The 19,946-nt window shown below is 34.8% G+C and overlaps 1 protein-coding gene across 2 annotated transcripts in view; it reads left to right on the forward strand.

Annotated features, from left to right (window-relative positions):
• Positions 1 to 436: 436 nt before the first annotated feature.
• The window catches only part of trim33 (tripartite motif containing 33), a 52,910-nt gene continuing 33,400 nt past the window's right edge, over positions 437 to 19,946 (forward strand). For both annotated transcript variants that reach the window (XM_056464019.1, XM_056464020.1), the window contains exons 1-6: positions 437 to 1,033; positions 13,553 to 13,671; positions 15,672 to 15,819; positions 16,208 to 16,340; positions 18,462 to 18,578; positions 18,728 to 18,842. In XM_056464019.1, coding sequence (XP_056319994.1) covers positions 457 to 1,033; positions 13,553 to 13,671; positions 15,672 to 15,819; positions 16,208 to 16,340; positions 18,462 to 18,578; positions 18,728 to 18,842 — 1,209 coding nt within the window. In that variant the 5' untranslated portion in view covers positions 437 to 456. The remainder of the gene's footprint in view (positions 1,034 to 13,552; positions 13,672 to 15,671; positions 15,820 to 16,207; positions 16,341 to 18,461; positions 18,579 to 18,727; positions 18,843 to 19,946) is intronic.

Raw genomic sequence — 19,946 nt, forward strand, 5'->3', positions numbered from 1 at the left:
AGCATAAATGTAAAGCAAGTCGCCTTGGATAAAAGCCAAATGCGTAAATCTAACTTCACCTATCTATTGTTTTCCCCTAAAAAGAGGAATTTAGTCGTTTTTATTGATGATAATGAACTTACATAAACGGAACGTAATTGATTTACAAAACGATTACAATAAAAGTGACAATTCTCCAATTCATACAGAAAATGTAACATTTATAACGATATTTGTGTAAAACAACAACAAAAATATTTTATTATAATTACATTTATACTGTATATCAAATTAATTTACGCCAAAAACTACTTTAATTTGGGTAAGTAATATTAAAATGTATTTACTTTCTACTTATTTTTAGCAAAAAGTGTAGTAGTTTGTTTTCTGTGACGAACATGAGAGCGACGGCATGACGTCAAACCCATCGGATTTTCTGAGCGCGTCGAACGTCAGGCGGTTCAAAGAGGAGCAAAGATGGCGGACAACAAAGGCCAAGATTGTACGGAGAGCTCCGCAAATATGGAGGTAGAGGCGTCGGGGACGGAAGATAACGGAGACGGCGGCGCAAAAGAGCCCGAGGCGGTTGTTTCAAACGACACGGAACCGAAAGAACCAGCAGACGAGGCCAAATCTCAAGAGACCGTTCCCCAGGCGCTGACGACATCCAGCGATAGCAGCAGCAGTGGCGGCGGCGGCGGCGAAGCTACAGACGGGACCCCGAATGCTGAAAGCGCGGATCCCCCTCCACCACCACCTCCGCCGCCGCCACCGTCCACCCCAGTGGACAGCACCGCAGCTGCCGCATCACCCGCTGTGGTTACCGAGATGTCGCCTCCTCCACCAGCATCCACATCTTCATCATCTTCAACCCCTGCCGCCCCGATAAACCTGCTGGATACGTGCGCTGTGTGTAAACAGAGTCTCCAGAACCGCGACTGTGAACCCAAACTCCTGCCCTGCCTGCACTCCTTCTGCCTCAAGTGCATCCCACAGCCCGATCGGAAGATCACCATGCCGGTGCAAGGCCCCCACGGACAGGACACTCGTATCGGTAAGTTCGGAAAGGGGAAGTGTGTTTGGTAAATTCTGTCCCGAAGGATCCAGAAGCTACGCATTGCTCAACTGTTTACACTTAATGGCATGTGCAGCCAGTCACATACATGTGAGATCATCAGATCACCTGGTGTTTGCTGTTTAACCCATGCAGTTATGGTTATACTGTTTGACTGTAATTTTAAGTAAACGGGCAGCTGTCAGGACGTATTTGGGCTGATAAGTACATCCATGTGCAGGTAGATAAACACTAGGTCGTTAAACTGTATATTCTCTGCACATGGATGCACAGACCCAGGGGGTCATACCCTTATCTCCACCCAACAGACCCCAATTAAAAGCCTAATTAATTCCTCATCCTAACATTTTTAAGCCATACATTTTTTACAGCGGGAAAGAAGAATGTGTGTGAAGTTGTTAGCTTGCACTGTAGGATTTTTGTTAATACATTTTTAGTATAGTCTAATTAAATGCTGCTTATATTATATAGAAAGTGCAGAAGATATCAACAGCTTGATTGTTTATATTGGCTATATCAGGGTGTCTGCTGGGTCTTTAAAAGTATTAATGTCTTATTTCAATACAAAATTTTAGGCCTCAAACAGTCTTAAATTCACAGGATTATTGTGTTGTAAGTCTTAAATCATTTTAAACGGGTCTTAATTTTGTTTTGTCCAAGTAAAGCTACTCAACTGAGCAGACATCCATACAATCATCAACAATACATCTCAATAAAACCTTTTTTATGTTTAAGTTTTTTTATTGCAAAGAGATTCATTCACAACAGCTGTTAGACAAAAAAAATCTTAAAGTCTTAAATTTGACTTGATGAGACATGCAGAAACCCTGTGTGTATATATATATATATATATATATATATATATATATATATATATATATATATATATATATATATATATATATATATAAAATGATGTGTATATATAAACAATATACTGTGTGATATAAACTATACACTGTGTATAAACATCCACTATACTCAATCTGTGAGTGTTTACATTTTGAAATGTATGTAAACAATAATATTTATCAGTGAAACAATATATGTATATTCATAAATACAGCATACTTGCATAGAAATACTATACAGCACTAGGCATGGGATGATAACCGGTTTTAAGGTTTACCACGGTTTGGAAAAGTCAATGTTTTAAAACCGCCTTTTACACCTTTTCTTAGGTATATGTTAGTGGTTTTTTTTTTTGTTTTTGTTTTTTTAATCATGTTTTTTCACAATTATTTACTTGTTTAATTATACATATTACTATTTTTTAGGGCAGCGATATCTCCAGCAAAAAAAGGACCCTCTACATCAAAAGCTACTGGTCCAAAATATTTTAAATGTTTCTTAAAATAAAATGTATTGTGTTCAATGGGGGGAAAACATTTTTTACCCAGCCATTTAAAAAGAACTTATTTTGGAGCAATACCGTGAAACCATGATAATTTTATACACTGTTATCATACTGTCAGAATCTTATGAATCTTATTAGTTGCTTAGCTCAAAATTTGCTGTTATACAAATGTGTATGTGTGCTTTTAAAACATTATTTGTCGTGCAAACCGCTATTCACCTTATTTTTTGTGTACGAGCGGGCGCAGCCATTTGAATCTTTTTGGCTCTACTTCCGGTCTCATTCACTTCCATTTATTTTTATACGTTAAAACAGCAGATTTTGCTGCTTGTTGTTGAAAACTGATATTTTCTTATTATTCTTCTTTGTCTGAATAGTCATGCAAACACTTGCTTGTAGAGTGAGTTTGACCGTTTTCTTCGTTTATTTGTCCTAGTCATTTCTCCCATAGGCGAAGTTTTAAAACAATCGCAAAAAACGAGCACACTTCCGCATTGAAGAATAAGGTTAAAACAAGTAATATTTTTTCTTAAATATGTGTGATAATGGTTTTTCTGATGATCTAATCTTTTATGAGAGGATCAGTTTGAGAGATTGTCGATGTTGATGGATTTTATGACGCTTTATGCATGGTCAGTCAAATGCATGAGGCTTGTCAGTCAAGAGTGATGGCCTTTTTCTTCTCTCATTTTTCAACACATTTTATCTTTTTGTTGTGTATAAACTAGAGCAGTTGCTTATTCCGATATCCAGACAAGTGGTTCAGTTATTTAGATACGTCATGGTTTGTGTACTGATGATCAGATTTGGTGTGGCATGTAAATTTGTGCCATAGGAGACACGAGTGTGAGACATATGAGGTGAATGGGATTAAGGGTCCACGGGAAGGGATAATACAGGGGTCAAGGCCTGTGACCCTACATTGTGTTTTCAGTCACGCATAATGGTTTAGTTTACGACGTGCCATTCTCATGCTGCATTTTTGATTGGTTAATAAGCATAAAGCCTGCATATTTATCATTTATGGTGTATGTTTTAGATGGTTTTGTTGGAAAATGATCACTGTCATCGTTGGTGCTGTTGGTTCACTCTTTTTCATAGAGTTGTGAGTGCAGTATGCCCCTTTTTTATGTAATAAGTAACTTAAACACCATGTAATTTACACTAGTTAATATAAGATGACCCAGATTTAGCATTAGGTGCAATGTGTTTAGCCATTCTCATTGTTTTGTGTGTATTCAACCAAATCAGTGATCACTGATGCATATTTACGGGCCCAAAGGCTGTAATTTCTCTTGAAAACTCTCCACGTTTCTAGTTGACTTTTCAGTGTTATTGCAGAATGTCATCAGATCAATATTCCCATATCGGATCAGCGCTCATTACTCTGCAGAATATTTGCCAAGCTTTCAGTTTGGAAAGTTCATACCTCTCACAAGAAATCTTAAAATTGAGGTGGTGAATTAGGGCTGTATGATATTGGAAAAATCTAGCATTGCGATTATATGTTGCGATATAAATACAATTTCACCAGATAACTTGAATAGCTGTATTTGGAAAGAATTTATAATGTTAGATTGATTAGGATGATTCTGCAGTGGGAGTGCATCTTCATAAAATCTAATAATAAACAATTAGGGCTGGGCGATTTGGCCGGAAATCAAAATCTCGATTAATTAAACATTTTAACTTGACTACGATTAATCACCGATTACTTTATTTATTTAATTTTTTGCCCTCATAGTTTACTGACAAGTACAGTAAATATGCTCACATATTAGAAGTGAAAGATTTTTTTAATAAAGAGTGAACATCAACGCTAAACAACTGAAATTAAAATGCAATGTAAAGTTACATTTTATTTATTTTTCGAAGGTGCGCAGCTATGCGACCACAAGAAACCTTTGCCTGACCATACACGTGCGCATGCCGCAGAACTATGAATCAGCCTTAACCGAGTGCAGTCATGTAACTCCACACGCAGTGAGGAAAATAATTTTAAAAATGGACTTGGAAAAATTAGATTGATTATAGGTGCTGAATGTCAATTTAGATTACTTTTCTATTAATTGCCCAGCCCTCTAAACAATCTATAAACTTTATGGGGTCCCCCGGCACATTTTTGATTTGGTCTGTGCTAGGCATGGGCCAGTATAAGATTTTGATGGTATGATAACCTTGGATAAAAATATCACGGTTTTACGGTATTGTGATTACTGCTCTGAAATATATTCTTTTAAAATATCTGGGTATAAAAAGCTTTTTTAACTCTTTGACTATAATATATTTTGAGAAACATTTATAATAATTTGAAGCAGTAAAGTCATTAGTTTCAAAAGCACAGATTTCTTAGCAATTTTAAAATGTTACTGTTAAAAAGGTACCGTTTTCCTCAAAAACTTAAAACAAAATGTAAAAAAACCCTTATATATACCTTAGAAATGGTATAACTGAAAATTTTGGCAGTTTTAAAACCTTGACTTTTCCAAACCACGGTATACCTTGAAAATGGTTATCGTCCCATGCTTAGTCTGTGCTATTTGTAGTGCGTTTCTGTATTTGCATGTGTTGTGAGTATTTTCATGCATAACAATCTATAAATACAATCAAGAAAAAGATACAAGTGAAATAGTGTTTTATCATCTAACAGTATTCAAGTACAGAAACTGAATAATAAAAATAATTCAATAAAATTAATCGTTAAAGTTACAGATGGTACAGTTATTATGCCTAAATGCTTTTAAGGTCATTATACAATCACAGGCATAAAAAACCACATGAATATGATGAATTATAATCCAGACTCAACATTACGTATACTTACGATGTGACTATTGCGAATAATCGCATTGTGATATCGATGCTGAAACGATATATTCTGCAGCCTTACACTGTATTCATTCAGGGATGCGTTCTAAATGTATTTGTACGATAACTGTTTTTGTGTTGTTAGCTCTGGTGTCATGTCTTACAGGTGTAAATCCCTTTTTTGTTGGTGTTGTAGTGAAATATTTTAGACTAATTTTTTTTTGTCACTTTTGTCAAACCTATCTAAAAATTAACCCCTTATGTCAACCTAAAATCTGATAACAACTTTTCCTCAATTTGACCTCACCACTTAAAACCTTCAAAATATAATAACAAAAAAAAGTGTGTATATATTTGTCAAGTATTTGATGTCTTCTGTTGACTAGGCCCCTAGGTCACGATAAGTCATTTTTGCTGTGCGATTATATTGTAAAGTAATGATTGCGATAAGTGATATTATTGTCATTTTTAAGACCAATTTATTCCTGTTTATATAATAATTCTACAACAGGATTTAAATTGCCATTCAAGTCACAAAAAAACACATGTACATGCTTTAATGGTATAGTGTTGTCACTATACTGGAATTCGATCCAATCGATACTGGAATTTTAGAAATGACTGTGATTGGCCGTGGAAGTCATCAGTTTACCGAACTCACCTCTGTTTAGTTACTGTAACCACAGACACAGGGACACTGAAGCGTTTCAAAGTCACGTCGATCAGCTGGTTTGTCTATAAATTGACATACGAGCGATCTGCTGATGAATAGTGGCATGAAAAAGCTCCAGTGTCCCTGTATCTGAGGTTACACTCAGTAAACAGAGGTGAGTTCAGTGAACTGATGACCTTCACGGCCAATCACAGTCATTTCTGTTGAGCACGTGAACACAGTGGCAAATCAGCGACGTTTAAGAACGTACTCAAATGTTCGAGGGAAATGGACGTTTTTTAAATTTTAGTATCGTATGGTACCAAATTCCAGTATCGTGATAACACTATAATGTTATTCGTGAATCATAACTTTTCTGAAAGTAAGCTACAGATTTGAAACAGTTTACTTTGACACCTCTTCAAAACTGGTAGTAGTTTCCAGACAAAAAGAAAGAAAATTTTCTTGACCTGTTGGTAAAAAAAGTTCCACCTCCAAGGGAGATTAGATGAAATGACAGAAGCTGCGTAATCTGACATACATTTTTATGTAAACATGATGGACAATGTATATTGTGAGGCCAAAAAACGATTTAGGTCGTGTCCATGTTATGCACGATAAGTCGATATATTGATTATTGTAACAGACCTATTGTTGACAACTTGAATACAAATTTAAAAATATATGTTTGTGTCATGTAATTGATGTCTTTAGTTGACTACTTGAATATCCCCTTAAATAAATCATGTATTAACAAATGTTAAACATTGAATGGAGTTAAATTTACATGTTGGTTAACAGTTAAATTCTTTCAGTGTAAACATACTCTGTTGAAATATTATTCAGTTCATGTGTAAAATAAGATGTTTACTCAACAACAATGTACTAAAGATAGAGAGGTTTTTCATTAGCATTTTTTAAAAAACATTTTGCGCACAGACTACATGGTTGTCAAAACAGTCCCTGTAATAACACTGTTTTTACATGCCAGGTCAGCAGTTGGCAGTGTTTTAAAGAAAAGCTACCCATCTGCACATGCAGACTTGTAGTTTTTCTTTTGTTGCCTCAGTTGTATTCATGCATGCCTGCAGACTGAACATGTGTAATGCATACATGTCAAATGACTTCCCTTTTTCCACAAAAAAATTGTGTTTTATAGTATGTTTACACCGAGATGATAAAGGTAACACTTTAAAAAGGTTATTTAAAGGGAGAGTTTACTCAAAAATTAAAACTTACTCATTTACTCACCCATCACTTGTTCAAAACCGGTTTGAGTTTCTTTCTTTTGGTGAAAACAAAAGAAGATATTTTGAAAAAAGCTGGTTGCTGGGACAAGAAATGGGCCATTATAAGTTTCTGACGGTATAATAACTTTGGATAAAATATCACAGTTTCATGGTATTGTGATCACTGCTGTAAAAAAAGTTATTTTGAAATGTCTGGGTAAAAAAAAAAAACACTTTTTCCCACATTGAACACAACATATTTTATTTTAGGAAACATTTATAATATTTTGGAACAGTAAACATGTCAGGCTACATAATTGAAATAAATCATTGACTTCAGCTGTCTTCATTAGTTTTAATAATAACACAGATTTCTTTGTCTGAACACATAACACATAAATAAAAAACCTTACATATGCCTTAGGAACGGTATAACATACTTTTTTAGTGCTTTTAAAACATTGACTTTTCCAAACTAAGGTAAACCTTGAAACCGGTTTTCATCCTATGCCTATCTGGGACCCATTGACTTACATAGTCATTTTTATTTTTGCTATGAAAGTCAATGGGTGCCAGCTACCAGCATTTGTATGTGTGTTCAAGAGATGAAAGAATCTCATAAATATTAAAGACCGCATGAGAGAGAATCAATAATAAGGCAATTTTTTCTTTTTGGGTGAACTATCCTTTTAAAACAAGTAAATATTCTAGAATGCAAAATAGTCTGTTGGGTCATATATTAGTTTACATGATTTTCTGTACGTTTATTTTTCAGATTTGGTTGTCACTCATGACCGTAAAGTTAATATATGAAAAAAAATATATGTTTTTTCATTCATTTTGTAAAATATTTTCATAAATGTAAGTGGCATTTACGGCTGCACATTATTGGAAAAAAACGTACATTGCGATTATTATATTTTTTTTCCTGTGATTTTATTTTGAAATAATTATTTATATTGAATGGAAAGCAACTGCAGAAAAAATAAAAGACTAATTACTAACATAAACAAATACAGTAGAGCAGTGTTTCTCAACCACGTTCCTGGAGGACCACCAGCTCTGCCCATTTTCTGTGTCTCCTTAACCAAACATGCCTGATTCAGATCATCAGCTCATTAGCAGAGACTGAAAGACCTGTAATGGGTGGGACAGACAGAGGAGACATCCAAAACATGCAGTGCTGGTGGTCCTCTAGGAACGTGGTTGAGAAACACTGCAGTAGAGCAATGGTATAAATGAAAGAGTCTAACATAATTCAGGCACAGAAATAAAATAATCAAATGAACAATAAAGTTTAGTCTTCATTCTATACATTATTAAATAAAGTTAACTTTTGTTAAAGCTACCAAATGCAATAATACACGTTTACAGAGTCACAGGCCTTAAAACACACACCTAATAAACTTTCAAGTTTTTATGGTTAAACTGAAATGACTCCACAATTGTACATGGTCAACTTTAATACACATTACAGATCCTGCGATGTGAATATTGCGCATGCAAACATTCGAGTATCAACGCTAAAATGAAATATTGTGCACCCCTAGTAGCGCATAATAGTTATTCTGCATCTCGTTATTCGAACCTGTTACTTTTTTATTGTAAGAAATGCTTTTTAACCTGTGCATTTCCCCAACAAACTTATAATAATGATGCAAAAATGGTGTCTGGATACAAAAAGTAAAATATATAAGCTTATATCAAAATATGACAATCCTTATGATCTGTAATTTGGAAAAAAATAAATGTATATTGGTGTTTATGTAGTGCATGATTATTTATGTTAAATGATGCCCTAAACTTAAGCCATGTTATTTGGTTGTTTAGTAGCCATTTTTTGGCTCAGTAATTGAAGGGTTTGTTTATTGCCGGGTTTGTTTTGAGCTTGTCATAGACATTTAATTAGAGCTCACAGGGAGGTAACTCAAAGTTTACTAGTGTGAGTCATCACACTAACCAGACTAAAGCTATGCATGACACACTCTGTATCTGAATCTAAACAAGCCCAGTGTTATACTAAAACATGTTGACTAGCTAGAGTAGTTGTCAAACTGTTATTCTCAGCTTGACTGTAACCATCTGCTGTTTGTTTGATTGAAAATACAAAGCGTGTTCCTGAAAATGCTTCAGTAGTGTTTGAAAATTTGTCCATGCTATCATTTGGAACTTGTGAATTGTGCCAGATTGAGTTTAAACAGTCAGTCAGGATTGAAATGTAAGTATTAGGGATAGTGCTTGGCTTGAATAAAGGCATTTTGATTGCATTACAGGACTCTTCACGTGATGTGTTGTGGAATAGATGTGCCTCAGGCAATGCATCACTGCTTCCAGTTAATATCAACCCAGAGTAACTCAGCTGTGGGTTGCAGTGTGCTTCAGTGCAGTGTCTCTCTCCAGCTGCTCCCACTAGCCAATCATCAGCAGGGTTTTGCAGCTGGGTGCTTAGAGGAAACTGGCTGAAAGCAGTATGAGCCGGTGCAAACTGGCTCAAACCGGCTTGGACTAGTTCTAGCTGTGGCTTTGTGGGGGAATTGATGGTCTGTCAGGGAAATGAGGTTGTGGGGGTGTAGCGTGTGATGAATGGGGGAGGGCTCCATCCAATCACTCAATGTGTTTTCAAATTAAATTAAGATGGAATTAAATTAGTTTTCTGAATAGATCATTATTTGTGGTGAAATGCTGCAGTGTGACGCACACAAATAGCAGATTCGTAGCTACTGCAGCAATAACCGCTAATAAAAACCTATGAATTATTGATTAATCTTAATTCCTTTTTGGATATTAAATGCAGAATAAGCCTTCATTACTTTGCGTTTCTGTATGAGGGTTTTTTGCGTGCTCTGTCTTGCTTTTCTCACATAATGGAATTAAAAAGACTAAATACTCAGGGTTTATGGCTGTAGAAAGTCTTTTAACTGAAAAATACCATTAATTAGCATTTTTTTAATTGATTTATTAACATTGGGGAAGAAATAATCACCCATTCACATCTTTAAATTTGGTTAGTCCTGCAACATTTATTTTAAGATGTTATCAAAATGTCAACACGTTTCTGTTGTATTTGGCATAATTGTCAATACACTTGATTACGTAATTGATTTGCAATAAATATGAAATATATCTTCTAAACATCCTTGAGAAATGTATTTGATTTGGGCTGTTGTGAAATTGAAATCAGCCTAATCAAACCTGACCTCTAACAGCTAGTCAGCTAGGCATGCACATCCTCTATTTTTAGCATATTATGAGTGAGGCCAGACCAAATTTTTTGCTCTTCCTGTGCAGAATATTGGAAAAGATTTGCAGATATGATTTTGGGTGTATTGTTACTAAAAACTTCACAGGTTAAATCTAAAATAATACATTTTTAACTTTTATTTCATGTTTCCAATGCAAATCCTATTAGATCCATTTATTTGGTAAACAAAGCAAGTCTCTCGTATAATATATCTGCCATATATCTACTAAAAGACAGAAGTTATTACTTTACAAACTGTATTGTAAGTAAATCATATGAACATTTTCACATAGTCAGTTATTTTACTGAAACTGATTTAAAAACTGAATAAGTATAAATTTACACACATTTACACCCAACTAAATAAATAGACTTAATGAGGGGCTGAAAATCTGCAGATTTTTGCTCGTGCAGATTCCATGTGGGCCTATTTTTGTGAAAAATAACTTTATTCTCTTGCCAACCAAGCATTCACTGGACTAGTGCTGCTAAAAGTTATGATTAATCACATCCAGAATAACAGGTGCATAATATGTGTGTGTACTGTGTATATTTAACGTATATACATATAAACACATGCACGTATGTATTTGATCAAATATTTACTTGGGTTTACATTATTTATTAGGGCTTAACAATATATTGTTTGAGCACTTACAAATCTCTCATTTAAATGAATATTTTCTATAGGATCCTTTACAATATTATATTTGTGCGTATACTTTAGTTTAGTCAGTACTGAAGCCAAATCTGGAGCTAATCTAACAAAATAACTTGCAATAATGGTTCAAAAATTAGTAGCCCAAATGTATATGTTAAGGAAAGTGTTAAATAAAATAGTCAAAAATAGCAAAAATTAAAATAAACAAAAAAATATATAAAATTTTGTTGAATTGTTGTAGTTTGTAATTGTTTTTGCAATATTTTTGCATGAATTTAATTGTATTATCTTTCCATTTAACATCCAAATATGTTTTGTGACTAAAATAACATTTTAATAAATGTATCTGTTTAATAAATCTGTTGTTTTCAAATGCACTAATATATATATATATATATATATATATATATATATATATATATATATATATATATATAACCCATATTCACTGAGTAATGGATAAAAATATTCATTCTCAAAATGCGGTGTACTCATATATTTTGAGCATTGTATGTATGAGGCCAGCATTGTATGCTGAGGCCAGCTTCCAGCCTCCGCCACTGAGACTGCAGCTCTGCACAAGACGTTTGGCCAGCGGAGAAATTAAAATGGTCGTGCCCAACTGAACCTGTTTTTTTTTTTTTTTTTTTTTTTCTCACATTCGCCAATTAGTGAAGTTTTTTTTTTTTCCCTCTCCGCTGTCGCCACTGGCTTACATGGTTCGGGATCTGTAGAGCTGTGCATCGATGGATTTGCTCTTCAGTGTTTGGACTCTCAGTAGTGATTATTAAACCACGCTGAACTGAACTTAAACACTAAAAACTAAACTGACACTGTTCCAATTTACTATGAGCTTTTATGTGTAGCTGCTTTGACACAATCTACATTGTATAAGCGCAATACAAATAAAGGTGAATTGAATTGAAAAAATATCTGCAGTAGTCACATGAAAGGATTAGATTGTTTATTAAAAATTTAAAGATGTTATACATTTTTTTTTTTATTTATGCAATGATGGTATTTTACATTTGATTGTTCAATTTCTTTACTTAAACACTGTTGGACTCCCCAGAAAACAACAAAGCACTGTTTATTTATTTAATTTTGCTTGTAATTTATTATAATTTATGCAGATCCAGTGCATAGAAAAAGACTTGATAATCCCAGTCCGTCTAAATTAATGGAATCTTTCCAAATAGACCTATTCAAATCATCAGGTAACATTATATTCATATCTCAATATATACTGCTCCAAAAAATAAAGGGAACACTTGGAGTTGCATTGTTTTTTTTACATTTATTTATTTGAGCAGTATATATCGCAGCAAAACAAAATATCGCAATGCCAGATTTTTCCAGTATCGTCCAGCCCTAATATTTATATATAATTCAAATTGCATACAAGTATGAATAGGTAAATATTGTTGTTTCATGTATTTGTTTGTATGCAAGTGTGTTTATGCATAATAAATATACACAGCACACACGCCTATATAAATACAAACTAGGGCTGCCCGATATTGGAAAAATCTGACATTGCGATATTTTGTTTTGCTGGGATATATATTGCAATATGAATATAATATCACCAGATGATTTAAATAGCTCTGTTCGGGAAGATTTCATTCATTTAGATCAGGGGTGCCCAAACTCGGTCCTGGAGGGCCGGTGTCCTGCATGTTTTAGTTCCAACCTTAATTAAACTCACCTGAACCAGCTAATCAAGCTTTCTCTAGGTATACTAGAAACCTCCAGGCAGGTGTGTTGAGGAAAGTTGGGGCTAAACTGTGCTGGACACCGGCCCTCCAGGACTTAGTTTGGGCACCCCTGATTTAGATCAGCTGGGATAATTCAATCTTTCTATGCAGTGTATCGGCATAACATATAATAAATTACAAGCATATATAAATACGAAAGAGCCAAAATAAAAGTTAAACAAAAAGAGCTTTATGGTTTTCTGTGCAGTGTGAAGGTAATCGAGGACAATGAAATGTAAAATCACATGGTCATCATTATATGAATAATTTAAAATCCTTAAATTAAATCTTTTAATCTTTAATAAACATCTAATTTTGTGATGTGACTATTGCGAATACACACATTGCAATATCGATGCTCAAATGATAATTTCTTCAGCCCTAATACAAACCTTATTTTGGCTGCGATTCATATTTTGACAGCACTACACTGGGTTTGCATATTTATATAAACATTATATTACGTTATTATTAATATATATCAAATTCTGGTTATTTACAAAGCTTCAAGTTTGTTGTACTAAAAATGTAAGAATGTCCCTCATGCATCTGCTCTTCATTGTTTGGATTTCCAGCAGTGAATATTAAACCACACTGAACTGAACTAAACTGAACTTCAACTCTGAAAACTGGACTGACAGTTTCAATTTACTAGAACTTCTATGTTAAGCAGCTTTGACACAATCTACATTGTAAAAGCGCTATAGAAATAAAGATGAGTTGAATTGAGCTGTTTGTCTCCAGACTTTGCTAACTCTGTGTTTGTTTTGTCTTTTTGTTTGTCTCTGTGCAGTGAACGTCATGCGTTGTACTGTGTGCCATCAGGACTACAAACAGATCGACATGGTGGACAATTACTTCGTCAAGGACACTTCAGAGGCCACAAACACGTCAGTGGAGAACTCGACACAGGTCAGAGACTAAAAATTGCGGGATAGTTTTGGTCAGTCATTTTTAACATTGCTTTAAAATTAGAAGTAAATTGAGTAAAGTGAAATTCCACAGTTATTGTCTTGTAGAAAAAATGCTTTTGAATAACATTGAAGATGCTTTATACACATAAATACTTGTGTATAAATGATCATTACTAACCTTTCTATGAACATGATTTGATTATAACTGCTGATCAATAATAGTCCGAAATAGCCTAACGTCTGCAATTATATAAAATAAATAAATGCAACATTTATGAACACATACAGCCCCTTACAGTCTCTGATATGTTACTAATTACAGAAGAACTACACACAGCAGACATTTAGGCCTTATTTGGGTTCAAAAACAACACGCAACATATAGCCCACAGTTAGTGGAAACCTCTCGTCTGTATCTTTAATCTTCAGCAGCACATGTAGCCTCTGTTAGAGAGTATTTCCGTCATTCAGAGTTCATAATAGTCCAGAAGGTGATGATAATAGTTAAACAGTTTTTTTTGCGCGTCAGTCTCGCGTTTGTTTGTTTCTGACAGGATCGGATGTCATAAGCACTTCAATAATCACACGCACATTATTATCATCAGCTCAAGAAGTTTGTTATTTCAAACACAGATGCGAGCGCAAGCGCTTTAGCTCGCGCTTTAGACGGCCTTGTAAAAAAACTATGGGGCACAGGGCAGATTCTGTTCTTCTTGGCTTTGTGGCTGACAAGGTTTGTTTGAGTTCGGGTCGACCATGGCTCATTATAATATGTATATATTATTGCGGTGTGATGTCTCGGCTGTGTATTTAAAACATGGCGGTTCCTTTGTTTTCATTCTGGCTAGTTGCACGAGGGAATGACGTATCTCTGTAAACCAATAGCGTTCAGTTGTGCGTCTAGTGGAAACTGCTATAAAAGCGTACTGAACCGAACCAAATTGTAGCGTACTGTACCACTCAGTGGAAATGGCCCGAAAAGTCTTAATGTCTTTAAATGTCAAAACAAAATTTTAGGCCTTAAAGTCTTAAATCCTCTGAAATATTGTTGTAGGTCTTAAATCACTTTAACGGTCTTCATTTTTTCTATGTCCATGTAAAGCAATTGGGGCAACACCCATCCAATCGCTAACAATATATTTCAATAAAAGTTTTAAGAAACGTTTATTTATTAACTATTTACTTATTAATATGCTTTAATTATCTTCCTTACAATAATATTTGTTTTACTTTTTTTTTTTTTTCAAGGTTTTAACTTGGCTATTAAAAAATCTTTAGCGTGTAGCCTTGTGCAAGTCTAAAACAGGGTGTCCGCCGGGCCTTAAAAAGTATTAAAAGTCGATAAGTCAATTATGCGAAAATTAAAAATTTTGTTCAAGCGTTGTGCAGAGTGTTTGACTCCAACAAAGCATAAATATTTATTTTCCTCCTAATATTAACAACGTGCTCGATCCATGCGGTTGGTTAGGGCCGGGGTGCGTCTGGCCAAGCTCCTCTGTCCGGGTGATGTCACGTAATTTGCGACAAACGCAGGATGGTGATGTGACGCTTTCCACATGTAGCGAAACCATAGAGCCAATCAGACAGCAAAATGGGAAAGAGTAAGTTTGCGTACTCCGCTTACGCCTGTCGCTGAAAACAACCACGTTTTTATTATGTCAATCTTTGTTTCTTCCGAGCTTATCTGAGTTCTGTTGTGTGGTTGTGCTCCATTGATTTATTTAACTACAACAGTTTATTAACAACTGTTTATTAAGTTAAAGGTTTTATACTGATTAAAACTTGAAGTGGCGACAAGGTCTTAAAATATTCTGAGAAGGTCTTTAAAAAGTCTTAAAAAGGTATTGAAATAACCTTTAGAATTCCTGCATATACCCTGTAAAATTTCATTCATTATGGTCTTAAAATGGTCTTAAAAGGTCTTAAGTCTTAAATTTGACATGAAACCTGTAGAAACCCTGATTTAAGAAATGTCCTAATTGCTTTTCTCAATAACAGGTGTGCACTAGCTGTGAAGATAATGCCAGTGCTATTGGATTCTGCGTTGAATGTGGAGAGTGGCTCTGCAAAACTTGCATCGAAGCGCACCAAAGGGTCAAATTTACCAAGGACCATAAAATACGCAAAAAAGAGGAAGTGTCTCCTGGTATGTGCCATAAACTAATTAATTTGCATTTTAATCTGCTTTTATTTGCAAGGCAGTTACGATATGATCGTTTTCGTTATGACTTTGCTTTGCTCTAGTGGCTCGGTTGACGTTTGGATCTTTCTGCAACTCTGCCTGCTTAATGCGAAAAACAGACACTCCGTACAGAGTCGTAGTGCAGTTGCTATGGCAACAGGCAGAGTTTTTGAGAGAGTTGCTTGCTAGGCCTGTTCTGTTTTCATTAAAGCTAACCCACTTAGTTTACCTCATTTCGATTGAGTTTGGCAAGGGGCATATGAGAACATATGGGAGTCGTAGACTGTGAGAATAAAGTACAGCAGGGAGAAATAATCGAAACAACGTGCATTTGATTGGTTGTGTGTTGTAGAGTCTGTTGGGACATCAGGCCAGAGACCAGTCTTCTGTCCGGTACACAAACAAGAGGCCCTCAAGCTTTTCTGCGAGACCTGCGACACTCTTACATGCAGAGACTGCCAGCTACTTGAACACAAAGAACACAGGTCAGCCAGACAGCACTGTTTACACTTTACACACACCATCATCATCATCATCGTCATAATAATAATGATCATCTTCATCTGCAATGTAGTTAATCACCTAGCATTGCATGAAGGGTTTTTTAAGCAAGAATATTAAATTGAGTTTAAGTACCTAGAATGAAACATCACATTAAAGGAATAGAGGACCAGAAAAATCTTGAAATGCCACTGAAAATGATTTCAGTGATGTGGAAAAGGCAGAATCCAGTCATTAAAAAGTGATTTACTGTACAACACAGAAAGTGTCACATTCATTCATTCATTCATTTTCTTTTTGGGTTAGTCCCCGTATTAATCTGGGGTTGCCACAGTGGAATGAACCGCCAAATGTCACATAATTTGGCAAATTCTAGCAGAATAAATCAAAAGTAGGACTTCACACATAAACATTATGATATGTACTGGTGTCTGTAAGTATTAAATAGCTAAAAGGTCATTTAAAGGACTCTGGACCACAAAAACAGTCTTATGTTGCACAGGTATATTTTAGAAAGTAACCAAAAATACATCCATGAAGGTATTTAAAAACTATAAATTTATCAAAATGTACTTTTTTTATTAGTAAACTGCATTGCTAAAAACTTTAGACAACTTTTGGAAAATGCAGGCAACTTTAAAGAAGATTTTCTTCTAAAATTATTTTAGATTTTTTTTTTTTTTTGAACCTTTAGATTCCAGGTTTCAGTAGTTGTATCCCAGCCAAATATTGTCCTATCCTAACATCAATGGAAAGCATATTTATTCAGCTTTCAGATAATGTAGAGATCTTTTTTTCTTTTTTTTTTTTAATGATTTGATTTCTTATGGTCCAATCCCAATTCTATTCCTTAGCCCTTCCCCTTGGTGTCCCAATTCTCTTTAGCTTGAAGGCATAGGGCTAAGGGGACAGGCTAGATACCCCTTCAAATGAAGATTTTTCAGGACCACACTCGAAACTAAGGGGGTAAGAATTTGCCAGAATACACCAGCTACAACGACAGTATGGATGCACACGGAAGTCAGGAGATGCACAAATTTGTATTTTTTTTGTCATTATTACGAATTTTTTACAACAAACAATCACTTTTTAATACATTCATAATGACGTTCATGTTTTACTGTCATGTATAAAAAATGCTAGAATAAAACCCCCTAAATTTCGCTATCTATAATCTCTAATAATAACTTCTGTATAGCAGTCCCACAACATACTGTCACTCGATGACACTTGAATCCCCTGTCATAAAAGTTCAGTGAATGAGCTTTTTACAGTGTCTGCTATAATGTTAATGTTGTTTTTGTGTGTTTACATAAATGAATATGGCCACAGTGTAAATGCACAGTACAGTTACAATCTTATTGCCATATTATATCATTATGACAACATGATATCGTAATTTCCTGAAGATTAATACTAAAAAATAGCGCAACTGGAATAACTACAGCAGACATGATCATCAATCTCATATAAAGTAAGAGATTACGATGACATATGATGACGTGTGCAGGTGTTGTAGTGGTGTCCCACTTTCTTAGGGGTAAAATTTTGAAGCCCTTCTGCTTTACACTCTGTTTCAAGGGCCAAGGGCAAGGGGTACAAATAAAGAGTTGAGATTGGGCTTTACGACTTATGTTGTTTGTTGTACAGGGCCACACATGATATTTTAATGTTGTCTGTATGTATGATTGGTGTAGTTGTGTTTGCTATACATACTCAAGTACTGATCAGCATGTTTTGTCTAGTAATCAGTAAGTGTTGTTGATCAGTAAGTGTCTTGCTGTCTACATAAGGAGATTAACACATGAAAATCAATTCATAAGCACCTCATTTGACAAACAATTTTTATGTAGACAGAACATTGTCATAATAAAAAGTCAAAATGCAACTCGTTTACCCTGAAGAAATTGTGCTACAAATTTAGGACTCTTGCAATATATTAATAATGATATTCAAAATTATTATTACCTAAAGCAATAATCACCAGAAAGTAAAATGGCCATAATTTCTGCACTTTCCATACAGTTAGTATTTCTAAATAAGAAAGAATAACACAAAAGTACTCTATAATATCATTTTTAATCTCTTTTCACCTCTTTTCACAGGTACCAGTTTCTAGATGAAGCCTGTCAGAACCAGAAAGGCATTATTGCGACATTCATGACTAAGTTACAGGAGAAGAGAGGCTTAGTGGAGTACTCTGCATCTGAGGTGCAAAAAAGGTAGGACTTCTGTTGCATTTGTTTAATAGTAGATGGCGTTCAAATTTGATTACCACATCTTATAAATCTTGTTTTATGTGATGAAGAAAAATAATTAAATTGCCTGGCAGATTTATTTACGCGCACTAATGTCCTTTTGTTCACATTAGACTCAAAGAAGTTGCAGAGACGCATAAGAAGGTGGAACATGAGATAAAGATAGCAGTCTTTACTCTTATCAATGAAATCAACAAGAAGGGCAAATCTCTGCTGCAGCAGTTGGAGGTAAGTTTTACATGTGTGTGTAAAAATGCATTAAAGTGGCTGAAAATACTTGATTTTCTTGGAAAAAGAGTTTAATTTAAAAGGCAACAAATATGTTCAGTCAACTGAGGAAATGGTGGCTTTGTTATTATCTTTATTTTCTGTAAACGTAATCTGTTGAGCATTATTTATTGAAGTAATAATGTGCATTCTTCTACTATCTTCTACTATCTTCTACTTCTACTATAAACACTATATCATTATGTGAGACTTGAGATCTAAGTCAAACAACAGAGGCAACCTGTAGACATGCTGATCAACCATTACAATAAAAATGTATGATACAGCTTTAAAATATACAATCCCCCCCCAAAAAAGAGAGAAGAAAATCAACATGCAGCGGCACAAATAATTCAATATAGATGAAAGCATCTGCTAAATGAATAAATAGAGATCATATGAAGCTTGGAGGTCCAAAGTTCATTTAATACAACTGCACAAGTAAAAATAATGAGCGTGTCACATTTAATGGGTAAATGGGTGTATGCGTGCCTCCTTTTACAAACTCTCTGGCGTCCATAGAATATCACTTGACATTCAGCTCAAAATGCCTCATGGATATTTGTTTTTATTGCATGATGTAAATATATAGATTTTTGGTACTATTGTCTTGTGTCTCTTTAAATGCAAAGGAGTTGCTGTTCCCCGCCTCCTTTTCCAAAAGTGAACAGAGACTTTACACCTTGTGGCTCAGATTCGCATTACAAAATCATAGAAACATCTGCATATGTTTTTTCAAGCCTTGTCCGTTTATATTCTAGTTCTGTGGTTTTCTGAAAATGTAAACCCGATGAGCATGCATGCAGAAAGTCAGATATCAGACGTTGTTAATCACGCACATTAAACAAAGTTATTTTTCTTTTTCGTCGGCAGTCAAATAATCTGAAGTATATTTATTTTAAGGCTGGGAACACATTAAAGGACTTTTTGAATCTATAAAATAAAAAAAATGTTAGAGACCACAAACATGAGGACAAAAGAGTCCTGTGGCTCCTATCGGGCACTATCATACACCCGGCGCAATAAGGAAGCAAGATGTGTTTGAAGTGATTTGTTGCTATTTTC

Source organism: Danio aesculapii, chromosome 8 (genome assembly GCF_903798145.1).
Source record: "Danio aesculapii chromosome 8, fDanAes4.1, whole genome shotgun sequence".
Lineage (NCBI taxonomy): Eukaryota > Metazoa > Chordata > Actinopteri > Cypriniformes > Danionidae > Danio > Danio aesculapii.